At 42.6% G+C, this 18,566-nt stretch overlaps 2 protein-coding genes across 35 annotated transcripts in view; one reads left to right on the top strand and one right to left on the bottom strand.

The window, feature by feature from the left end:
* Positions 1 to 7,818, top strand: part of Naip (NLR family apoptosis inhibitory protein) — a 40,418-nt gene extending 32,600 nt beyond the window's left edge. For all 7 annotated transcript variants that reach the window (XM_087203193.1, XM_013068510.3, XM_004872845.4 and 4 more), the window contains 5 exons: positions 1,068 to 1,235; positions 2,588 to 2,740; positions 3,628 to 3,714; positions 4,506 to 4,670; positions 6,640 to 7,818. In XM_087203193.1, coding sequence (XP_087059319.1) covers positions 1,068 to 1,235; positions 2,588 to 2,740; positions 3,628 to 3,714; positions 4,506 to 4,670; positions 6,640 to 7,004 — 938 coding nt within the window. In that variant the 3' untranslated portion in view covers positions 7,005 to 7,818. The remainder of the gene's footprint in view (positions 1 to 1,067; positions 1,236 to 2,587; positions 2,741 to 3,627; positions 3,715 to 4,505; positions 4,671 to 6,639) is intronic.
* The window catches only part of LOC101706874 (survival motor neuron protein), a 77,007-nt gene that overhangs the window by 47,629 nt on the left and 10,812 nt on the right, over positions 1 to 18,566 (bottom strand). For 2 of the 28 annotated variants that reach the window (XR_015448072.1, XR_002391691.2), the window contains 3 exons: positions 18,204 to 18,251; positions 10,215 to 10,271; positions 6,609 to 7,767 (listed from right to left, as the gene is read on the bottom strand). Coding sequence is in view for 9 of the 28 variants with exons in the window: in XM_013068511.3 (XP_012923965.1) it covers positions 18,204 to 18,251 (48 nt within the window). In the remaining 19 variants the exon portion in view is untranslated. The other 26 variants (XR_015448075.1, XR_015448079.1, XR_015448067.1 and 23 more) reach the window with 26 other exon arrangements.

Genomic DNA, 18,566 nt, shown 5'->3' with positions numbered 1-18,566 from the left:
AGGGTGCTTATTAGAAGAGATATAAAATAAACTTTCACTCATTTGGGGGGCTATTAGTATAAATGAATGAAAGGCCCCTGAATAATAGAATGGTTTTCAAATAACTCATATTATTTGAATCTGAGCATCTCCTGGTTAATAAAATTAACAAAAGGTGAATATCAATATTTAATTAAGGCCCCTTAGTAAGCAGACATGTGTTACTTGTTCTTAGTAAATAGTGATTTGTAGATGATACTTGAAAATTTCTTCTGTCCCACTCGCCTAATGGGCTTGGCTTTGGGAGATAATGTTCTGAACGATGTAGAGTATCGTTTCATGTGCTCATAATAACTATACATGTTTTTCTTTGAGAAATGTCTGTTCAAACTCCTTGCTCATTTTTAAGTTGTTTTTTACCATTGTCAGTTATGTAGTTGTTTGTATATTCTGGATGTTAAACCCTTAGCACACTTGTGTTTGAAAAATGTTCTCTCGTTCTGTCACCTCTCTCTCTCCCTCTTTCCTCATTTCATTCATTTTTCCCTCCCTCCCTCCCTTTTTCTTCCTTTGTTTTTTTATACTGGGGTCACTCTATAGTATCCTCTGAGGCACAAAAATTTTTTATTTTGATGCAGTCTAATTTTTAATTTTTTTCTTTGCTAGTGCTTTTGATGTCATATGCAAGGTCATGAAGATTTGCCCCTGTTTTCTTCTAAGAGTTGCCTGGTTTTAGCTCTTATCTTTCAATCATTGGCATATTTAAATTAGTTTGATATGAGTTAAGATAGGAAGAAGTCCAGCTTGCTTCTTTTGCCTGTGCAAACCCAGTTGTCCCCAGACCTTTGGTGGAGGAGATGTCTTACTTATGTCTGTGAGTGCAGAGAGTACCACAGGCTTCCCAGATGGTACATGATTGCTAAGTGCAATTCTTTGCAGATGTCCTTGTTAAACTGAATGTATTATGGTATCTGGTGGTCTTCATTTGACAATGTGGAAGTAGCTCATGGGTCAAAATGATGGTTTCAGATTTTCCATTTGGAAATTGTTATATTAGATTAATAATGGGAAACTATGCTGCTCTGCAGACCAAATCTTCCCTAACCTGGACAAGCTCCCATGCCTGAGAGAACTGTTTGTGAATCTGGACAGCAGACTAGATGTTTTCTCTCTCCTTCCTGAGGAATTCGCAAACCTCCACCACATGGAGAAATTGCTGATCCAAATTTCGGCTGGGTGTGATGCTTCCAAACTAGGTAAGGATGACACTTGGATTTATTTGTTTTTGCATCAGTTGGAAAAGCTACATGGCCAGTAATATTTTTTTTTTTTGAGACAGTGTCTCTCTATATAGTGAAGACTGACCTTGAACTATGTAGCCCAGGATGGCCTCCAAATCGCAGCAGTCTTCCTGGTTCAGCCTTACGAGTGTTGAGATTACAGGCATGTGCCACCATGCCTGGTCCAATAATTTATTTAGAAATTAAAACTTCTTCAGCTGGGCATGGTGGTGCATGCCTATGATCCAAGTACTAGAGAGAGGCTGAGGCAGAATTGCCATGAGTTTGAGGCCAGCCTGGACTACATAGTAAATTCAAGCCCAGCCTAAATTAGACAGCAATATCCTTCTCAAAAAAACAAAACAAAAAAGGTAAAACTTGTGTGGGTCTGAGGGTTTAGTCTGTGCCATGGTAAACTGTGGGAACAGCACTCTCTCTCCCTAAGAAAGCAGAGAGCTAGTTGTAAATATTGAGCCTTTACTATCTGCTAGGAACTGTTCTAAGCACATCCCAAATACTTACTCTTCACACCTTCCCTGAGAGGTCAGGCATTGTTGCCACTTTACAGCAGTGGAACTGAAACAAAGAGGCTAAGCACTTTATTCAGTTTACCCAGCTAAGGAAATGTTGTTAAAATACAGAAATTCTAACTCCCAAGTCTGAGCTTTTAACCTCTGGTATATACACAGAAAGTCTGCTTTGGGTTACACCGCTCTCCTCTCGCATCTTACAGGCCTGGAGCCTGGGTGGCGGAGGAAGCCAGCTGGCAGTGTGGAGTGCTGCCATTTCTAACCACCCCGGCCTTGCAGTCACAGGCAACTGTGCGGCCTGGTTCCAAAGCCCCTCATTTAGCAAAATGGCTTAGGCACCATCAGCACCTCACTTTAAGAAAACACCGAATACGAAGCTCTGTGGAACAGACATGCAAAACATTCACTGACATTGAAGCTGGCAGTGGTAGTTTTCTTGTATTTGTCAGTATTTTTACATCGAGTGAGTGTAGGATCCTCGTATTTTTTGTGTGTGGTGTTCATATTGTGTAAACACAGTTTAAAGACAGAGACATTAGGAGGTGACAGCTGAAGGTGGCCCTACTGAACCCTTATAGGTGGGAGAACTGATCCCCAAGAGGGTCAGTTACTCAGCACGTTGCCTACCAGTCAGTGCAGAACCTGACGAGAACCCAGGCAGCACCAGTCTTCGGTCCCTGCGCCTCACGCCTTGTTTGAAGTCAGTATTGTTGGAACAGAAGTCATAAAGCACTAGGCCAATTTTGATAGAAATTTGCAGTCTTCTCTAATTTCTGATAAATATTTGATATTTTACAGTCAAATCGATTCAGAATTCTCCAAACCTTCGTATTTTCCATTTGAAATGCTATTCCTTTTCGGATTTTGAGTCTCTCGTGACTACATTGGCTTCCTGCAAGAAACTTGAAGAAATAAAATTTTCTGGACCCTTTTTTAAAGCCACTCCATTTGGTAAGAATTATAATTTAAAATTTTGGCTGAAGATGCCTCTGTGAACAAAGTCACAGTGAGCACAATAAAAAGAGACAATCTTTTTTTTTTTTAAACAGACTTACTATATAGTTCAGGCTGGCCTTGACTCACTGTGTAGCTCAGCCTGGCCTTGAACTTGCAGTGATCCTCCTGCCTCAGCCTCCTGAGAGCTGGGATTACAGATGTGTGCCACCACGCCCAGCTGTTTCTACAATTTAAACATTTCTAGCTTTAAAAATTTCTGAGTAAAGATTTGTATTCTCTACTTAGTCAAGCTAATTCAGTATGAATTAGTATATTGTGGGGTTTTTTTGGTTTTTTGAGACAGGGCCTCACTGTGTAGTTTAGGCTGTCCTTGAACTCATTATGTAGCCCAGACTGGCCTTGAACTTGAGGTGAGATACTCCTGCCTCAGCCTCCTGAATGCTGGGATTATCCTGAGTGTTGGGATTACAGCCATGTGCCACGATGCACGGCCTTAGTACTATATATTAATTTTGATCACTTTAAAAATACTCTTTTATTTTAAAAATATTACTTATAGGGGCCAGGGATTTAGCTCAGTGGTTCCGGTGCCTGCCTCAAAAACGCAAGGTCCCGAGTTCGATCCCCGGTACCAAAAAAAAAAAAAAATATATATATATATATATATATATATACACACACACACACACACACATATATATACACACACACATATATATACACATATATATATACATACACACACACATATATATACACATATACATATATACACACATATACATATATATACACATATACATATATATACACACATATATATACACACACACATAAGAAATGTAGCTGATATAACTAAATTTTTATTTTCTCTCTTGTAGTCACTATTTTGCCAAATTTTACTTTTCTGAAGATATTAAATCTTGAACACCAGCAATTTCCTGATAAGGAAACATCTGAAAAATTTGGTATGTTTTCAAATCAATTTTGGTATGGTTTCTACTTATTATCCCCTTGCTTCCACAAAATCCCTTGTCTGCCACTTGACTGAGCTACGGTGAAGTGAGTGCGTGCAGGACGGAGGGCGGCACCATGGGTGCAGTTTCCAGGCTCAGGTCCCTTCACTGACGCCAACAGGAGGGCACTCAGGTGCCCTGTGTGAACACGGTTTAGTATTTGCAGGTGACCTACAAGCATCTTCCTGTGTATTTTAACTCGAGTCTAGATTCCTTATACTACCTAATGCAGTGTGAGTGTTACGCATCTAGTTGTCATACTGTGTCATTCGGGAGACAGTGACAAAGAAGAGCCTGAACACGTTCAGTGCAGGGCAGTTTTGTGAAAAGTACTTTTGGTCTGTGGCTGGCTGAGCTGTGCTCGCAGAGGGCTCATTCAGCAGCGGCCCACGCTCACCTGGGGGAAGTGATGGTTGCTCAGCTCTGAGCCGGACACACCTTCACCACGGTTTCCTGACACTTGGTCCACTCCCAGCGCACACTGGGGATGCGGTCATCACAGCGCCGTGCAGTGCACTGTCAAGTATCCATTCCAAACGTGTTAAGTCCTTATTGTTTCAGAGTTCAGAGTTGGAATGTAGGTACAAACCCATTAATTAAGATACTGAATATGGGTAGGCCGGGAGGAGGAGTGAGGGCTGAACACGACACGGGCTCCTGCATTGTGTGTGAGGTGCAGGTGACGGGTTTGGGATGTACGGGCATAAGCAACACAGAGAAGAGCATGCCGTGTCCCTCCGCAGCCTGCACTTTGGGCTCTCTCACCCACCTGGAAGAACTGGTCCTTCCTACTGGGGACGAGATTTATCACGTGGCGAATCAGATCATCCAGCAGTGTCAGCAGCTCCTGTGCCTCCGAGTCCTCTCCTTTTTCCAGATTCTGAATGATGACAGCGTGGTGGAAATCGGTAAGCTACTCTTAAGAGTTCTGAGATGCAGCTCAAGCTCCCAGCTGCAGCCTCCAAAACGTGCCCTCCGCACTTCCCAGCCGCTCCTAGTCTCAGCCTCACATTGCTCCCTGTGGAGTCCTTCTGTGGACTCAGTTTGCCAATAGCAAGACTTGGAAGTACAAGAAAGTCTTCCACTAGGGTTATACAAACCTTTGAGAGTGTGTGTGTGTGTGTGTGTGTGTGTGTGGTGCTGTGGCTCACACCCAGGGCCATGTGCGCCAGGCCAGCACCCTGCACTGAGCTCCACCCCGCAGGCCTGTGTTCTTCACACCTGTGTGTCAAGACACATGGCCCGATTCTCTCCAAAGTGCCTCTTTTGTTTTCAGCTGGAGATTAATATATATATGGAAGGCCAAAGTCTTAAATGTGCTGGTCAATGAATTTTAGTGAACATTCTTGGATATTCTGTCACCTAGGTATGGGTAACAGAAGACCAGGTTAGAATATGGAACATTGCCCTGTGTGGAAGCCTCCTTTATACTTCCTGTCTGGCAGCACGGCCTTCTCCTTCCCAGAGGAGACTGCGATCTTGCTTTCTCCACCATAGATTAGTTTTGCCTATTTAAAAATGCTACATGGGGCCGGGGATTTAGCTTAGTGGTCTGGTACCTTCTGTGCAAGCACAAGGTCCCAAGTTTAATCCCCGGTACCCCACCCAACCCTCAAAAAATAAAATAAAAATGCTACATAATGGTATCCTACACAATATGTACTCTACTGCATCTTTTTGTTTTTTGAGACAAGGTCTCACTATGGAGTTTAAATTGGCCTTGAACTCACTATATAGCTCAGGCTGGCCTTGAATTTGCAGCAGTTCTCCTGCCTCAGCCTCCTGAGTGCTGGGATTACAGGCATGTACCACCTCACCTGGCCCTTCTGCATCTTTATCAACATTATAGTTGTGCTATTTATTCATATTGATGCATGTGATAGAGCTGATTTTCATTACCTAGTATTATGCTGTGACTCCATACACACCCCAGTTTATCCAGTTGTTTCTAATATTTGGCTACTATGAATAATGCTTTTAGCTGGGCATGGTGGCACATGCCTATAATTCCAGCACTGTGAGAGGCTGAGGCAGGAGAATCATAAGTTAGAGCTTAGCCTGGGAAATTTGGCAATTTAGTGAGACCCTGTCTCAAAATAAAAATAAAGACTAGAAGAAAGGCTTGGGATTGTAGTTCAGTGTGAATGCCCTGAGTTGAATTCATTAATAACAATAGTAGTGATCATACTTCTATGAACATACATGGCCTTTGATGCATGTATTTAGGTGTTTCTAGGGCAGGAGTTTCTGAGGCACTTGGATAAATGCTTTCAGTTTTCCATGGATGTTGTCGTAATTTACACCCCCACCAGCAGTCATTTCACATCCTAGCCTTACTTGGTACTTGTCAGTTCCTTAAATTTTAGCCAGTCTAATGACTGGATAGTTGTATCTTATTGTAGGTTTCCTGTTGGTATATTCTTTCCTTTTTTTTTTTTTTTTTTTTTTGGTACCAGGGATTGAACTCTGGACCTAGTGCTTGCCAGGCAGGTGGTGGCACCACTGAGCTACATCCCTGGCCCTACCTGTTAGTATATTCTTGTTTTGTGATAGGTACTGTTTGCAAATTATATTTTTCTAGGAATTACTTTTATTTAAAGTTGCTGGTTGCCACCATGGTGGTGCATACTTGTATTCCCAGCACTCCTGGGAGGCTAAGGCAGGAGAATTGAAAGTTTAAGGCCAGCTTGGACAACTTAGCAAGACCTTGTCTCAAAAAAATAAATTAATTAATTACATAAAATAGTACATTGGAGATTTCCTACTTTATGGTAATGGTGGTGGCAAGAGAGGAGGTTGACTCAAATAACCCTGTCCACCATTATTGAAATAAAAAGTCCTTATGATCGTGTTTTAATTAATGTTTTGTTTTTGTAGCCAAGGTAGCAATCAGTGGAGGTTTCCAGAAACTTGAGGATCTAAATCTTTCAATCAATCACAGGATTACACAGGATGGATACAGGAATTTCTTTCAAGCACTGGACAACCTGCCGAGCTTGAGAGAGCTGAATGTCTCCAGAAATTTCACCGAGTGCATCGTAGCTCAGGCCAGAACAGTCAAGGCCCTGGGCCAGTGTTTGTGCCGCTTGCCGAGCCTGCTCACACTCAACATGTTCGGCTGGCTCCTGGATGCAGAAGACATCACCTTGCTTGATGCTGTCAAAGAAAGGTGTCCTCAGTCTAAGCGCTTACATATTTTCTGGAAATGGAGATTACCATTCTCACCAATCATTCAGAAATAAAACTTTCAGCCTGGGCATGGTGGGGCACTTGGAGGCTGAGAGTTCAAAGGCGCCTCGGCTGCACAGTGACAGCAGGGAGAGAGAAGAAGATATTCAGTAAAAATTGTTGAATGAACAATTTCCAAACCCTAATTATCAAATACATTTTAGTAACTATTGCACACAAGAGTACCTGTAAAACATGTGAGGATTCTAATAAGCAAACAGCCTGCATTTATGATTAGCCCATCAGCAGGACCTCGGCAGGCCCCTCGGGAACCTCCTGTGCAAGAGGAGCCCTTCGGCCAGGCTACATAGCAAAGTCCCGGCATCCAGGGTCCAGAAAGCGGTGGGGACAGGGACCAGGTCTGCACCAAAGGCATGGGACAGAAATGTTCAGTGTAGGGAGGAAACAGCTGACCTAAGGCCTGTTTCACACGCAGGTAGAAATGAGCTGGCTTAGATTCAGAATCCATGCGACCTTCTCCTCCCAGAGAGTCCTGAACAGGCCTCTTTGTCGCTGTGACAAGCTTTTGTGCTGTCTCCGTCCACTGGCCATGGGAAGAAGGAACAGGGTGTGGGGAAATGCTTTCCTCCAAGGCTCAGATGTGGTCTTGAGGGCCACGGGCTCCTCAGAACCCATTCCACTCAGTCTGGGCGGCGGAATCCCATTGTGCACTAAGAGCTGACCCTGCATGTCCAGACGCGCTGCCAGTTCTAGATGGTCTGTCCACTCACCCAGCAATCTGCGGCGAGACATCACATGTGCTCCCGTGTGCTCCCCCTTAAAAGACGTAATCTTTATCAGATACATCTCAATAAAGGTGGAAAAAGATTTCTGGAAGGATATGTGAAAATATTCATGTTGGCTGCCTCTGGGAAGTGGGGTGGAAGGCACTCCTCACTCTCTCCCTTTTTGCACTTGTTATAATTACTGAAGGAGCCCAGTGCCACCATCCTTGGCCTCGGATCCCACTGTGCTTGTGCACCTGCCGAGATACACAATCCTGCTCAGGAAGGCCCAGCAGGAACGGCAGCACACACACCCCACCCCCACCCAGGTCACCTTCTCCAGCGGCAGACACACCACACCATGCTTCTTTTTTTTTGGCACCAGGGATCAAACTTGGGACCTTGCGCTTGCAAGGCACGCGGTGAAACCACTGAGCTAAATCCCTGGCCCCCTACACCGTCTTTCTTAAGCCTTCTCTCTTGAAGAGCCACTGCTCCCTCACCGAACTCCCGCACAGCCCCATTTTGACCTTTTCTTCCACAGCCCCCCTTTTATAACCATGACCCTATAAAAGACCTCATAGCTCCGGTTTGGTCTCAGTGCCAGGACCAATCTTCTCAGGTTTGTTCTGAAATAAACCTGTCCCATTAAGCTTGTATCTCTTCTGCTTTTCCTTTTTTTTTTTTTTTTTCCTAAAAGTTACCGATATTATTTTTATATTTAAGTTAAAAAATTTTTTTTTGTTTTCAGACAGGTTCTCTGTTCTGTAATTGTCACCCATTCCCTGGTGAACTACTGCTCTGGCAAACGCAGGGCCACAGCCCCATCGGCCCATCCACACACACCCTTGTTGATGTGTATTTGGGAAGATGGCAGAGTGGTGAGGAGCAGAGAAAAAGCCTCTCGGAAATTTGAGTCCTGACACTGGAATACAGCATCAAGAGGAGAAGGAGGGAAGTGGGTCCCTGGGACTCAGGAAGGCTCTGAAGCAAGAACTGGTCTACAGGCAGAGTGAAGAGATAGACTTTGACAAAGAGGAGGGAGGTAGCAAGCAGTACTCTCTCTGAGAGCCCGACTCTTGGCAAGGGAATGGCAGGCTGAACCTAGAGACACATGGTGACTGCTGACGACCCCATAGGCCTACATGAAGAAACACACCAGTGGAAGGGAGCAGTGGACGAACCAGACTGCAGTGGCTGGTGAATTATACAGGTTCAGACCTCCCCCAGGAGAGGGGCCAACTGAGCTCAGAACTCAGAACAGCTGCAGGCAGAATACATCTAGTGGCTCCCAGTGCCTCAGTGTGGGTGCCGAATTCTAGTCAGCAGGTCAGGGAGCAGAGTTCAAGCTGGCAGGAGACACAGACTGTTGTAGGCTCAAGGAATCCAGTTCCAGCCTCATAGCCAGAAACCAGCCTGAACTTCAGTGGAACTAAAGGGGCAGGCTGGCTGAGATTACCCACTACCCCACTGTGAAGCTGCAGCTAGCTTTCTGGGATTAATCTATTTGCCTCTGGACTCTGTTTCCCCACACTGTCTAACAGTGACAGCAGAGACACACCTTGAATTGAACCTTTTTGGGATTTTTTTCTTCCTTTCTAGATCTTTTCTTTGGTTTCTAGTGTTTTGTTGTTGTTCTGTTCTTGTTTTTATTTTTTCCTTTTTCTCACCTGTCTTCTTCACCAGTTTCCTAATGTTTGTCCTCTTGCTTCTGATCTCTTCCTCTTCTTTTGTTTTTTATCCCCTAACTGCTTATAAATCTTCTCCCCTAAGGGTAAAATTGCCATATTAAGGGCTATAGTTTGTCATTTTCTAGGCTGTTTGATGCTATTGTTATTGTTGATTGTACTACTTTAGCCAACCATGTCATAAATGTGCTAATCAGTTGTTCCTCCTGGTATACCAAGACTGAGATTCCCTAAGGGTCTTTCTTTTTTCTTTTTCTTTTTTTTTTTTTTTGGTACCGGGGATCAAACTTGGGACCTTGCACTTGTGAGGCAGGCTGCAGAACCACTGAGCTACATCCCCGGCCCATGCCTAAGGGTCTTTAAAAAAAAATAACAACCCAGGACCAGGGATATAGCTCAGCTGCACAGTGCCTGCCTGGCAAGCACAAGGCCCTGAGTTCGATTCCTGATATCAAAAACAAAACAAGTGAACCTCTATAGGCCAGTGCCAAAGAACTGGCAGCTTGGCCAAGTAGGCAGAAACTTCTCATCTCCAATAAATTGAAGAGGTAGAATCCTGCAGTAGACTCAAAACTCAAAAACTAGCTACACCAGGAAGATGCTTCTGAGAAGTAGTCATTTCCTACGGGTCCTGAATACTAATAATAAAGCTACTTGCCATAAGCAATTTACAAGCATCAACCCAGGAATCAAACTTTAAAAAAATAGAAAATGAGAGGACACTTAAATAAGATGCAGCCCCCCCAGACTTTCAACTCACCAAAGGCAAACCCCGGGGGCAATGAAGTGGAACAATCCAAAAGCCACCCACCTGGACTCTCTCTCTCTTCTGGTAACAGCAGAAGTAACAAAGCAGATGAACGAGGCTCTAGAAAAAATCAAAGCAGAAATAATTTCCCAAGAGATGGTGACCAGAGTGAAAGACATGCTTAGTGACTCTAGAGTAGATACAGATAAAAGAACAGAGGAGCTCAGGAACATGATGAAAACCATGAATGCCAAAATAGGAAAGAAATGGAATCCATGAAACAGATTCAAACAGATACCTGGATTGAAGACGCATCATCCCATATACTCCACACTGCCAAGTCATTAACACTGAACTCACCCTGGACAGAACAGAACTTTTGCCTGAATAAAGCTTATTTGCCACATGTGCTTCTTCTCGGGCCTATCCAAGCCTTTGGAAATTAGGGTCACTGGCAGCAGTGTGACACTGTGCTGGTGGCTGCTGAGCATGTAAAATAACAAACAAAAGCCACCCAAATGTGCAGGATTCCTGCCAAATCCTTACCTGCACAGGCCAGGTGTCCACAGAGCCTGGCAAAAGCAGCCACTGGGCACCAGGGATGGGAGTCCCTTCCATCATCTGGGCAATGGGGAGCTAAGTTGACTTATAAAGATTAAATCAGTAATGTACAGAAATAACTCACAAACTAATCAGATGACTTAAAAGGGAAAGATTATGATGGTACTAAAACTATTTTTGAAGGATACTCATTTGTAGTATAAGAGATGAAACAAAACAGGACTCAGACATCTCGGTACTGTGTCCCTGAATGTCTGTGACTGCATCATGAGTGCTGCTGCTGGATTAGGATAAAGTGACACATCTGCAAATATGGACTCCACAAATAATGACAAGCGACTGGTAGTAAATTTTATTAGCAAAAGTTAAAAAAAGTAAACCTAGGGCCGGGGATTTAGCTCAGTGGTTTCGTCGCCTGCTGCGCAAATGCAAGGACCCGAGTTCGATCCCCAGTACCAAAAAAAAAAAAGTAAACCTAAATATCTAAAGGAATTGGCAAAATAACTACACATATATTCAGAAATACAAATTAAACACAGCTCTTAAACACACAAAAAGGTGCTGACGTCACAGTAAGATAAATAAAACCTCAGCCAGGGATGGTGGCACACACTTATAATCCCAGTACTTGGGAGGCTGAGGCAGGCAGATAACAAGCTTGAGGCCCATTTGGGCCACACAGTGAGACTCAAGTCTCCAAAACCACCCCCACCCAGCCAAGCTCAGTGCACACACCTGTGACCCTATCACTCTGGGCAAAGGGGCCGAAAATTCAAGCACCACCTGGGCAATACAGCCACTTAGCAAACCTGTCTCAAGATAAGAAATAAAAATAGGGCTGGGGGTGTAGCGCAGCTCAACCCCAAGCACTGTAAAAATCAAGCAGAAAACCCATGCAGCATGAGAGAATCATTTTAAACTATTAGACTGAAAAGATCCAACGGTTTGATACACTACTGGTTACACTGAGGGAAACAGAAACTCAACTTGGGTGGAAATGCAAATTAATAAACTTCTCCTGAGAGCAATTGGGCAAAAATCTATTAAAATATTAAGTGCTTCAATCCAGGAATTCTACTTCTAGATACAAATTGGTTATTCCTAAAGATGTATTACTTCTACCAAAAGAATTATGTAAAAGAACAGTAGCTTTAGTATTAGAGAGAAAACGACAGGGAAAAATCTGAACTTTCTTTTTTGTAGTGCTGACTACATCCCCAGCCTAAACATAAACTTTTCATCTACAATAGGTCAATTAAGTAACATATACTTCCTTACATAAGAATAACCTCCAACGGTATAAATAAAGAAGACAGCTGCAGGGTGTGGTGGTGCACACCTATAATCCCAGGACTCCTGAGGCTGAGGAAGGAGGATCGTGAGGCTGAGGAAGGAGGATCGCTGTGAGTTCAAGGCCAGCCTGGGCTACCCAGTGAGACCCTGTCTCAACCCCTCTCCCCCAAACAGTTCTATATACTAATATGAAGTAGTCTTCAGGATATACATATTAAGGAAAAAGTACTTATTAAAGAACACTGAATTACCTGCAAAAATAAAAAATTTAAAGGGGTAACAATAGACCAGGTTTATTTTAATTACATTGTTTAATTTGTAAGAAATGTGTATGGAATAAAAATTTAAGGTTGGGGTGGGGATTTAGCTTGGTGGCACTGTACCTGTCTGGCAATTGCAAGGTCCTGCGTTCAATTCCTGGTACCGAAAAAAAAAATTTAAGGTAAATAGAATACTGCCCTGAGGTGGTAATTAATGCACACACATAAATATGTATTTATGCAAATAACAGGACACAGTTCTGCATTGTGCTTTTTTTTCATTTAAAAGTATTAAACAGGGCCAAGGATTTAGCTCAGTGGCACAGCACCTGCCTCACAAGCGCAAGGTCCTGAGTTTGATTCCTGGTACCAAAAAAACCCAAAAGTATTAAACATATCTTTCAATCTGACTATTCCACATATACCAAAGCAACAATGTTGCTTTTAACAAAGAACTAAACAAGCCGAATCATGTTCAAAAATTAACTGAAGCTATTTTACAACTTTCATAAACAAGAATAACAATGGAGAAAGAATAACCACTTAACAAATTTACCCCAAGCATCCTTGGGCAGTGTGTTTATTTACGTACTAGGGCAGGTGTCATTTCAACCAATCAGTTCTTACACTGATAAAATCGTTTTTATTTTATTTATTTTTGTGTGGGTTTTTTTTTTTTTTTTTTTTTGGTACCAGGGATTGAACTCGGGACCTTGCGCTTTCAATGCAGGCGCTGGAACCACTGAGCTAAATCCCCGGCCCTTATTTTTGAGACAGGTTCTCACTATGTAGTCCAGGCTGGCCTCGAACTTGGGGTAATTCTCCTGCCTCAATATCCTATGGGCTAAGATTACAGGCATGTGCCACTATGCCCAACAATTGTTTTTATATTTCCTATTATCTTATAAAAATTAATGAAGAAAAATATGCAATATTTGGTCATCCTGTATTTAAATAATTTGCCTAGTAAGTGGTTAAAATCTTACCAGCAGAGACTATAATACTCAGCTGTGCCTGCAGAAAGCAGGCTTTGTTATTTTTCGTGGGAAGCAATGTATGATGTACAGAACTACTTAGAACCTAGGAACCAGGATACAAAATTAATCATCTATAAAATTATACCTATAAAACTTCTAAGCAAAAGGACCCAAAATAGACTTATGGCCAAGTACAAAAATGTGTCAATAAAGCCATATTTGGTATCTATGTCTCATGAGTCTGAGAGGTATATAGTATCACTGTTTAATATACTTTCTTTTGACCACTACAAAACTAATTATTCAGAAGCATGTGATGAATGAAATTTGCTCTAGGGTGCGGTGTAGGTAGCTCCGAGCACTTGTGTGGCACATGTCAGGCCCTCCCAGCACTGCCAAAAAGAAAGCTGTTCACAAATGGGAAAGGTGGCAGGGCATGGTGGTGCACGCTTGTCATCCCAGGACTCTGAGAAGCTAAGGTGGGAGCATCTCAAGTTCAACTTAACAAGGCAAATTAACCCAGGAAACATAGCAAGACCTTGTGTCAAAAAATAAAAAGGGGGCCGGGGATTTAGCTCAGTGGTTCCAACTGCCTGCCTCGCAAGTGTAAGGACCCAAGTTCGATCCCTGGTACCAAAATAAATAAATAAATAAAAAATAAAATAAAAAGGGACACTGCACCTGCCTTGTGAGCACAAGGTCCTGAGTTTGATCCCTGGTACCCCCAAAAATATAAATAAATAAAAAGGGGCCAGGGCCATAGCTCTGGATTCAATTCCCAATACCACAAAAAATAAATAAGTATGTAAAATGGGAAAAATGATTCAGTGAACTAAGTCATCTGGCTAAGCATTCATGAAGCAATGAAACATTTGGCTTTTTGGTTTTTGGGGGGTTTTTTGGTACTAGGGATAGAACTCGGGTCCTTGTGGTTGCGCAGCAGGCGGCAAAACGACTGAGCTAAATCCCTGGCCCTGAAACATTTGTTAAAACCAACTGGTGTTTGGAAAATGGGGATGGGCCAGGCATGTAGCTCAGAGGTGCAAGCACAAGGTTGAGTTCAATTCCCAGTACTGGAAAAAAAAAAAGAAAGAAAATGGGGAAGAAGCTGGAGGTGGACTTGTTTTTCTGTTGTCCTGTTGCAGACTACAAAACAGCATAATACACGACGTGACCATTTTCAGGCACTGGGTAGGTGCTGGCCCAGGGAGTGGCTTCCAGCCTGTGGAGGCAGCTGAGGCTACGGCCAGTTCCCCAGCCCAGGCAGCTGGCTGCACCTCAGGTCTCGGGCGGAGGTGCTGGAGCCTGAGGAGACAGGGACCAGAGAGGGACACGAAGAGAAGGAGCAGAAGTCTGGAAGGATCCCAGGCAGATCCACACCCAAGTCCTATTTGCATGTGTGCAGGACAGAGGTCCACAGGGCCGGCTGGCAAGAGCAGCTGCTGGCAGAGCCAAGCCAGAGACGGACAGCTCAGAGTTGCATGGATGCGCTGTGTGGCTCAGGATGGGCATTTCCTCATCTGTGAGAGGGGACAATGGAGTCTAACTTGATGCCATTATAAATACATACAGAAATCACTCAGAAAGTTATCAGGATTACTTATAAAGGGAAGAAAACTTCATGTGGCAGTTTCTAGTTCCTTTTACAATAAAAATATGAATCCACTAAAACTTAGCCAAAGCATGGTGTGTAGTTTTCTATTCTCTGTGTAGTGCTTCTATTTATTCTTTCATATTTGACTGAATAACCAAGAACTTTAATTGAATAAAAATGACATTTATCTAATAATGAAATGAGTAATTACACTTAAAAAGTGTTTTTGGTATGGTGCTGGGAATATACTTTTATTTATTCTTATTTTTGGTACCAAGGATCAAACTTAGGACCTTGCACTTGCAAGGCAGGCATGGCACCACTGAGCTAAATCCCCGACCCTGGGATATACTTTTAAACATGATGAACTATGTAATCTTTTTTTTTTTTTGGTAACAGGGATCAAAGTCAGGACCTTATGCTTGCGAGGCAGGCAGGAGCACCACTGAGCTAAATCCTCGGCCCCAAACTATATAATTTTATTTTACTTTATTTTATTTTGGTACCAGGGATCAAACTCGGGTCCTTGTGCTTATGCAGCAGGCAGCAAAACCACTGAGCTAAATCCCTGGCCCTCATTTTATTTTATTTTGCTTATTTATTTTGCTCATTCATTCATTTATTTATTTATTGGTATGGGGGATTGAACTCAGGTTCTTCTGCTTTTGAGGCAGGCACCGGAACCACTGAGCTAAATTCCCGGCCCCAAACTATGTAATTTTAAACACACTCTTCCTAGGACTATGTCTCCCATTCTGAAAATGGAAAATTTAACTTGATTTCCAGGGATGGGGATTGAGCTCAGAGGTTTTGCCACCTGCTGCTCAAGCACAAGGACCCAAGTTTGATCCCAGTACCAAAAAAACAAACAAACAAAAAAAACCCTTGATTTCCAAAGATTTAATTAATTTCCAGGTAGGTATATTACTGCATGATTGTAATCTCTCAGCAGGCTGAGGGGTTCATGAGTTCAAGGTCAACCTGGGCAGCAGGACTGTCTCAAAAGTTTTTCAGAGAAACAGAAATATCCATGAAGTATCACAATATCAGCTTGGCATGGTGTCGCACGCCTGTAATCCCAGCACTCAGGAGGCTGAGGCAGGAGGATTGCTGTGAGTTTGAGGCCAGTCTGGGCCGCATAGTGAGTTCAAGGCCAGCCTGAATTACAGAGTGAGACCCTGTCTCAAAAAACAAAAACAGCCGGGGATTTATATGCTCAGTGGTTCCAGCACCTGCCTCACAAGCGCAAGGTCCTGAGTTCGATCCCCAGTACCAAAAAAAAGATGTGCTAATAAAAAAAACAAAACCAAACACACACACACACACACACACACACACACACACACACACACACACACACACACACACACACACACACACGCACACACACAACGTTATATAAGGGTTGGGGATTTAGCCCAGTGGTTCCATTGCCTGCCTCTTAAGCACAAGGTCCCAAATTCAATCCCCAGGACCAAACAAAACACAAAAAACGAAAACAAAAAAGAATCACAACATCCAGAATCTCTTACCAAATGGTCCCAATACAGAAATTTCTCCTAAGACTGACAAAATAGAATCAAATTACTACATATCTGAAGATGTTTACTGTAATACTATTCAGAATAGCAAAAATGATTGCACTAAAGGAGTAACAGTCGGGGCCAGAGATTTAGCTCAGTGGTTCTGCTGTCTGCCTCGAAAGCACAAGGACCCAAGTTCAATCCCTGGTACCAAAAAAAAAAGGAGTAACAGTCTACTCTCTAGACAACTTATCTGACAGAAAGAATATTAAAAATGGACAAAACGTGACTCCAATGGGAACACTCAAAATTCGACAATGGCATCAATTCAAGGACAGGCAAGGAGCGGAGCACAGGACTGGGGTGTGGCACCAAGGGAGACGCTCACCTCACCCATATCGGGCCCTGGGCTCATCCCAGCACCACAGAACACAGCAAACCAAATGTAACATAACATGCAGTAAAGGAACATAATGATAAACACATGGCTGATTTTTAATAATTTTTAAAAATTAAAAATGTATTCTGTACTTTTAAACACATACAAAAAATAGAAAAAACAGAATAACAAATATCCATGTACATACCAGTTAGATTCATTAACATCTTGCCATATATGCTTCACACAAACACACACTTAACTAAACCACTTCAAAATATTTACACACACTAACATGTCACTCAATACTCCAGGATACAAATTAGACAATCTTCCATAAGCAACAACACCTTTATCACAGCTCATAAGGTGAGGCATAATAATCTAATATTGAAAATCCAGTCTATATTCAATTTGTATCCAGATTCCCCACCCCAAGGCTTTTACAGATGGCTGAGTCCAATCAAGGACCCCACACTGGAAGTCGGGGTGCTTAGGAGTGGGGGTGTAGCTCAGCGACAGAACTTGTGCTTAGGTAGAGTGTGCAAGGCCCTGGTTTTGATGTCTGCCACCTCAAAAAAAATAAAAACGACAAGAAAAGAAAATAAAGATCCCACATTGCACAGGGCTATATATGATGGCTCTTCACTTTTAATTGAGAATAATTAGTTACCCACTCACTGCCTTTATTCTTTCCCAACAACACTGGAAGAGGTTAGGACACTTATCTTTTAAAATTTCAGTCTAGACCTGTCTGAGCCTTTCTTAAGCAGTGTCCTTTAACTTGTTGCTCTATCCTCAGTATTTCCTGCAAAGGGAAATTAGGTCTTAGGGCTTGAGTACAGTCCAGTTAAAACTTTTTGATGAGAACACTTCATACGCAATGCAGTGCATTTCAAAATGTATCACAAGTAAGTGTGCCTGCTTGTCTGCTTGTTTGGTGTCATAAGATCCTTTTCTGCAAAAGTGTGTTTTCCCACATCTGCAAGTATTGGTGAGACAGTATTCTGACACCAAGAGAATTTGAGTGGGGACATAGTTCAACTTTTTATCCAAGTTTTGGCATCAAAAAGTTTTTAATAGGGCCGGGGATTTAGCTCAGTGGGTCGGCTGCCTGCCTCAAAAGTGCAAGATCCTGAGTTCAATCCCCAGTACCAAAAAAAAAAAGTGTTTAATAGGGCTTTACATTAGCTTTTCAACTTTTTAATATTTCAACTTTTAAATGTTCAAAAACATTTGTTTTCTACCAACCAAAAAAAAACCACCATTTTTTTTTTGAGACAGGGTCTCACTATGTAGTTCAGGCTGGCCTTGTGCTTACTATGTGGCCCAGCCTAGGAACAAACTCATTGTAATCCTCCTGCCTCAGCCTCCTGAGTGCTGGAATTACAGGCCTGCATCACTACACCTGGCTCCAATCATAAAATTTAAACAAAAGATTCACTTATAATGATGCCATACTTACTCAGTTAAAATGTGAGCCCCTCCCTTCTTTTTGATTTTGTCTGAAACCCTGTAAAGAAAACAAAATAAATAGTTAAAAGAATAGCCAACACCAGAATAGCCAAAGCAATCCTGAGCAAAAAGAGCAAGGCTGGAGGGTTCACAATACTCAATTTCAAAGAATCCTACAAAGCCATAGCAACAAAATAGCACTGTTCTGCCACAAAAAGACATGGAAACCAAGAGGACAGAAGAGAGGACACTGAGACAAATCCACACCACCAGTCATCTGATTCTTGACAACGGACCAAAAGCACATGGGAAGAAAGCCTCTTCAGCAAACAGCTAGGAAAAGCAGGTATCCTAAGGAATATTAGCAGCTCCC

The sequence above is a fragment of the Heterocephalus glaber genome, unplaced genomic scaffold (genome assembly GCF_053883595.1).
Source record: "Heterocephalus glaber isolate CG9 unplaced genomic scaffold, H.glaber_assembly_v1.0 deba00001788, whole genome shotgun sequence".
In the NCBI taxonomy this organism is placed as follows: domain Eukaryota; kingdom Metazoa; phylum Chordata; class Mammalia; order Rodentia; family Bathyergidae; genus Heterocephalus; species Heterocephalus glaber.
The sequence above is the reverse complement of the archived record's forward strand: the minus strand, read 5'-3'. Positions and strand labels throughout refer to the sequence as shown.